This window comes from Diadema antillarum, unplaced genomic scaffold (genome assembly GCF_040938485.1).
Source record: "Diadema antillarum isolate AM-2024a unplaced genomic scaffold, OU_Dant_1.0 seq00000821_RagTag, whole genome shotgun sequence".
NCBI classification, from domain to species: Eukaryota; Metazoa; Echinodermata; class Echinoidea; order Diadematoida; family Diadematidae; genus Diadema; species Diadema antillarum.
This window is the reverse complement of record NW_027271698.1, coordinates 594292-600291: the sequence shown is the minus strand read 5'-3', so window position 1 is coordinate 600291 and position 6000 is coordinate 594292. Positions and strand designations below refer to the sequence as shown.

At 37.8% G+C, this 6000-nt stretch overlaps 1 protein-coding gene across 1 annotated transcript in view; it reads right to left on the bottom strand.

Annotated features, from left to right (window-relative positions):
- Window positions 1-408: 408 nt before the first annotated feature.
- The window catches only part of LOC139739914 (uncharacterized), a 189102-nt gene continuing 183510 nt past the window's right edge, over window positions 409-6000 (bottom strand). The window contains exons 20-23 of the mRNA XM_071650514.1: window positions 3513-3649; window positions 2719-2805; window positions 1748-1897; window positions 409-516 (exon numbers count right to left, since the gene is read on the bottom strand). Of these exons, the coding sequence (XP_071506615.1) occupies window positions 409-516; window positions 1748-1897; window positions 2719-2805; window positions 3513-3649 (482 nt within the window). The remainder of the gene's footprint in view (window positions 517-1747; window positions 1898-2718; window positions 2806-3512; window positions 3650-6000) is intronic.

Sequence of the window (6000 nt, the reverse complement as noted above, 5' to 3'; positions counted from 1 at the left end):
GTTACAATGTTCAAAACACAGCGCAATAAACAAATGTTTTCTGCAAAGCTTCATTGTCCATTATTCATCTTCACCTCTGCAGTAGCAACGTTTCCCTTTTGTAATCCTGTCAGAAATCTGGAAGCTATTGTGCAAGGCGATATTGCTGTCACAAACTCGCTTTGATCCACTGGACAAGGACTCCAAGTTTTCATCACCAATACAGGCTCAACTCCTGTGCTGCTAGCAGGACTAGTCCCACACACAGCAATCCCTACAGGGGACCAGCCCTCCCCCACTGTCAATACACAGTATGGATATCTTCCACGAGCGGTACACTTATTAAAACAGAGTTGCCTGAGGGTTCGGAGTAGGCGACAAAAAGGAAAAATAGATCTGAGAGTCCGTCGGAAGGCAGGTGATCGGTTGTCAGAACCTGGGCGCCGGGATTGTCAACATTGTTCTTCCTTGGTCCTGTGCCAAGATGAGTGGGTTGGTCATGTGGTGCTGAATGAGCTGAACAGGTGTGTCAAATGCCTGCATACAAACGGGAGAGAATGGAATTATGGGAAATACATGAGAACAACAACAATGTGAATGAACCCCTAATGGATTCCTCATGGTTTCCCTGTGGTTTTCTTTTAAAACTTACAGGGGATGTTTCCCCAAATATACATGAGAATTGAGTGGATGCAAAAAATATTGATAGAAGATATTGCAAAGTTTGATGAAAATCAGAAAATCCATGCAAAAGTTATGAATTTTTTAAGTTTTGGTAACACCGTCGCTAGAGAAGAAGACGGCAAAAATTTGTGATGTCAAATATGAACATTGATATAAATGAAATATGAAGAAAATTCAACACAGTTTCATTTTACTACCATTATGAAAAGCACTTGGCTATTAACTTCTTTCATATATAAAGGCAGGTGGAACAATATTACCCTCAACATGTCAGTAGCAAGTGGAAGGAATGTGTACTTTTCATACTACACAAAATTGTCACCACAAAGCCTGTAAGTGCACATGTTGTCAGAAAAATTGTGATACTGGTTGCAGCCACATAATTATGCAAATAAGCTGAGGTGGTGATGTTATACCAGCTCACTACTGTCCCACTGTTTTATGCACAAAACTACCATTGAAATTAATATGTGTTTTTGGTTGATGACTTAGAAACTACTACTCTTCCACCTAATGGCCTGTTTTCACAGAGCACGCAAACAATTTGCAAAGGATGCGAATGTCGATACCACACTGTAGAGGAGATCAAGCTCTACAATATAACAATGTTACAACAATTCAATACCCCGCAAAATTGTGATAATACCCTTCTGGTTCAGAAAGGATGATATTTACTTTGATTCAACTCATGTATCAAATATCTTTCTATCTTGTACATAGTGTGGGATTAAACATTGAATGGGTAACGGTCTACGGAACTACAGATAATATAAATATGTTAAAGCTACTTTAAATGCATGCATTGCAATGGACATTACAGCCCGAATTCACAAAGGTGGTTTTCACTTAAGCCGCAGTACATATTCAGACCATAGTCTAAAATAAGCGTGAAATAGGCATACCTTTGACATGCGCGTATCAATATCAATGTGTGTTTGCTACTGGACGCCTGTTGGCGTACGCAATATGTCAATCGTATTTATGCAGAAGAAATTTGCATGAACCATGGTTTATAAACCATGGTTTCAATTGTACCACCTTTGTGAATTTGGGCCTAACGTGTGTTTGTTTCCTGGGGTCTCACAATTTCGTGATCCTTCTGACTCCCGAGGGCGTACTTCCTATCCATCCTGTGCCTGATTTGGAGATTCCTCACCCGACCGTTGTACCACAGCGAGAGCGAAAACGGCTTGTTTTGCCTGTCTTTGCCCGGTCTCACAACAAACGCCCCATTCTTGATCGAGGTATGGGAAGTGGAAGAGATAGAAATGGGGGGGGGGGGGAGGGGAAGACAGAGAAATCATTACATTGTGGTAGAAAATAGATCATATCAAGTTTATTCCAAAGATAAAGCTTTTCTTAGGAATCAACGTGTTAGCACTCCAGGGGGTCACAAACTATGCACACAAGGCCAGAAAAAATCTACACATACATGTACCATCTGAATAAACATATATTTATAACAGTACTAATTAAGGAAACTCCATGAAAGATGCTGTTTTAACCTGTTGAGGACGAGTCCCAAGTATACTCGAGCAAGCATCCATGGGAAATGTGTGTTGTAGCAAAATCAAACCGTCCTCAATGGGTTAACATTTCTTTCTGTTTGTTTGTTAAAACGTCTTTCACAGAGTTTCCTTAATGACTACTGTTGTGAACCAATGTCTCCTTAGACTCCGAGCAGATATACATTGTAGTTACATATGTGTGTGTGTGAATCTTAAAGTGTCTTGAGTTTGACTAATGATTTCATTCTCTAGAAATTATTCTTTTATTGTGATTTATGCAAATTTGTTTTCAAATGGATGACGTTTGCATTGAAATTTTCATTTGCCTGTTTCATATACATACAAGTGAATGTTAGTTAATCATTTGTGCAATTAATACGTCTTAAATGAAAACAGACTACAGAAAGAAAAGTGTGTTTGGTCTCTATTCATTCATACAGCCATTTATTCTGAAACTAACCAAGCAGTGAAAAGCATGTATCTTTCAATGGAAGACACATTCTCCTATTGGAATTAACATCCGAGAGTGCAGCTGCATAATACTCACTCTCCTGCAATTTGTCAGAATTCTTTCCGACTCCACCCGATCGATGTCCGCGTGGTACCAGGGATATCCTTCTATGCCATCGTCAGGCTGAGAAAAGATATTCCATTTGATTCAATTCAATTTCAATTTTGCAACAACATTTTTTTTTCACTGAACAAAATATTAACAGAATAATCAAACAATGGCTTACTTTCTGTGCAAAGTGAACGCAATTCCACAATGTATAGATTCAATCTCAAATAAGAAGATGATTTGAAAACATCATTAAAAATATCCTCCTGATGATTCTTCCAAGTTTTTAAATACCCTGATAATCTCATAACAGAAGCAATCAAGAAGATTTTATAAACCTCCTTTTGTGTGTATACAATTAAGAGTGAGTCAGGGTGCGTTCACTGGCCCTTAGTTTGAATAACAGGGCCCCATTTCTCCAAAGTAGGGGTCACTGAAAGTTCGATCTTCTGCCATTTACTTCTCCTGGTAAGGAACATCTCATTTTGAATAGCTGCAAATCATTTTAAAACTTGGAATCTCATCCATCAGAATATGACCTACACTACAGTTTTGCAGAAACTTTTTACCCGCCGGGGCAGCATTTGGTTGGTATTGTGATACGCGACCCTCGATTGTCATGGAAGTGTAAACACAAAGCAAAAATGTAAACATTTGATCTTTTCTAAATACAATATTGTTAAATGGGTCATAAACAAAATGTAGCATTCGCTATAGAGAAAAAAATGATTGAGACATAATAAAAAAACAGTGACACCAGAAAAAGGTTGAAGCGCCCTCACCCCAGGATTCACAGGAGGTAATGGTCGGCTCGGCTCACTGGGAGGAGGTGGGGTGACTGCTCTAGGCACAGGTGGAATGTTTTTTCCGGCAATCTTCATCAGGGAGGATTTGTTTGGTTCCAGACCTGGTGCAGGAGCTGTGGCAGGGAAATATATGAGCGGAATGAGCCGTAAAACAAATGCTTTGCCAGAATTGTATTGACAAGAATTACATATATATGACTATAAAATGTGACCATGCATCACAGTACCAACAAAAAGTCGCACGCACTGATTTTATGTGAGGACTGAAAATAGGTGAACTGGGTCAACCTAGCCAATCTTGAGTTTTTCATATTTTCTGAAAGAGCAAGTCTTCTTCTACATTCTGCTAAAGATTGGGATCATAAAGCGAACAGGAAATTGTGTTTTCAGCTGTTTTTCTCGGAACACGTTTTGTAGAATAGTGTGACTAGGTGTGATTTCAATATAGAGCCCCCTTTTCATTTCTTTAAAATCCCGTACATACTCCTCACTTTCAACTCTGATAACTTCAGAAAGGATAATGCTACTACTTTGAAATTTAATATTAATCATGGACAGCGTGAGTTAATATAGCAAGCTCAATTTCAGCTTAATTTTGATAATTCCTTCATTGTTTTTGCTCTGGTCTTTAACATCCTGTTTTTTGTTCCATTCATTGCACAGCTGGCACGGCTTGGTAAAGATTAATCGCTTGTATAGACCCTGTACTTCAGATCCTATTTTCTCAGTTCACACTTCTCCCGAGCATGTGCTTTCGTTCCAATATTGGGGTAGGTTAGGAGAGTCCTTTCAAATTGAGTTATACATCATTTTAAAGCTGATAGTCTGCTCTTTCAGAATCTGCTCTCAAAAAAAAAATCCATGCCTGGTGACTTTTTGTTGGTTTTATGATGCAGGGTCACATATGACTATATGTGACCGTGCACCTCAAAACGAACATAAAGTCGCACACACTGATTTTGCGTGAGGACTGAAAATAAGTGAAATGGGTCAACCTAGCCGAACTTGACTTTTTCATATTTTCTGAAAGAGCGGGTCTTCCTTTACATTATGCTAAAATTTGATATCATAAAACGGGTAGGAAAGTGTGTTTTTTTAGCAGTTTATCTCGAACATTTTGGTAGAATAGTGTGATTATGTGTGTCTTTAGAATCCCTTTTTCATTTCTGAAAAATCTTGTCCACACTCTTCACTTTCAACTCTAATAACTTTTGAAAGGGTAACGCTACTGCTTTGAAAGTTGGCATTGATTATGGACAGAATGTGTTAATGAGGCATGCTTAATTTTAGTGTAATCTGATAATCTCTTCATTGTCGTTACTCTGGTGGTTTACTTCCTGTTTTTTGTCCCATTCATCGCACAGCCGGCATGGTTTGGTAAAGATTAAGCTCTTGAATAGACACTGTACTTCAGAGCCTCTTTTCTCAGTTCACACTTTTCCTGAGTATGTGCTTTATATCCAATATTTAGATAGGTTAGGAGAGTCCATTTTATTTGAGTTATACATCATTTTAAAGCTTAAAGTCTGCTCTTTCAGAATATGGTCTTAACTAAAAATTCATGTCTGGCGACTTTTTGTTTGTTATGAGGTGCACAGTCACATATGTGAATACATAATGATTTTGAAATCATGTTACAGCCTGTGCCCGCGCTCTTCTGATGGAGCATACAGTATAATACTGTATTGTGTTCAACAATAGCACCTGCATCAAAGAAGAATATTAAAGACTGCAAATCACAATGACTACCACAATGTGAATTTACGCACTGCAAAGGACGACAAATTTACTTCACTGCAATAAGCTTCGCATTTATCACTGGTTCCACTAATCTCCAGCACAATTGTACACGGTACGTATATCACAACTCCAGGAAGAAATATTACCAATAACTGCAGACGGAAAAATATAACAAAGATAATAAAGTCTTCTCTAAATTCAAACAAACTGACAAGGCTCACTTAGTCAAATTAGTTTTCTTCCCCTACCAAGATCAAAGAATAAAAATGTTCTCCCTAGAAAAAAAAGCCGGGAAAATATATATATAATATTGGTGTGACCACACACTTAAAAAAAAAAAAACAAAAACAAAAACGACACTTCGATGTTCACTATTGGAACAGCTGCATAATTTCTCTACTCATTACTGCCAATCTAAGATATCTCACAGATTCAGCCACTCAGTTACACTCGAATAACCAATTTACCTGTAACTTTATTTCATCGCACTCACACAGCTCTAAAAACACATTCCAAACTGAACAAAGTATAACTTTCAATGTCATATAACCTGTTAAGTTCCTGGGTAATTTTGCTGCTGAAAAAATGTTAATTATCAACAAAATTATCAAAAACTATCCTGTCGCAATCAAATTGGCAACTCTAGATATTAATTATGCCATCCCTTTGAATCATTAGATGGAATTGGCTATGTTCAGGAAATTTGTACAAAATTAGGAAAATA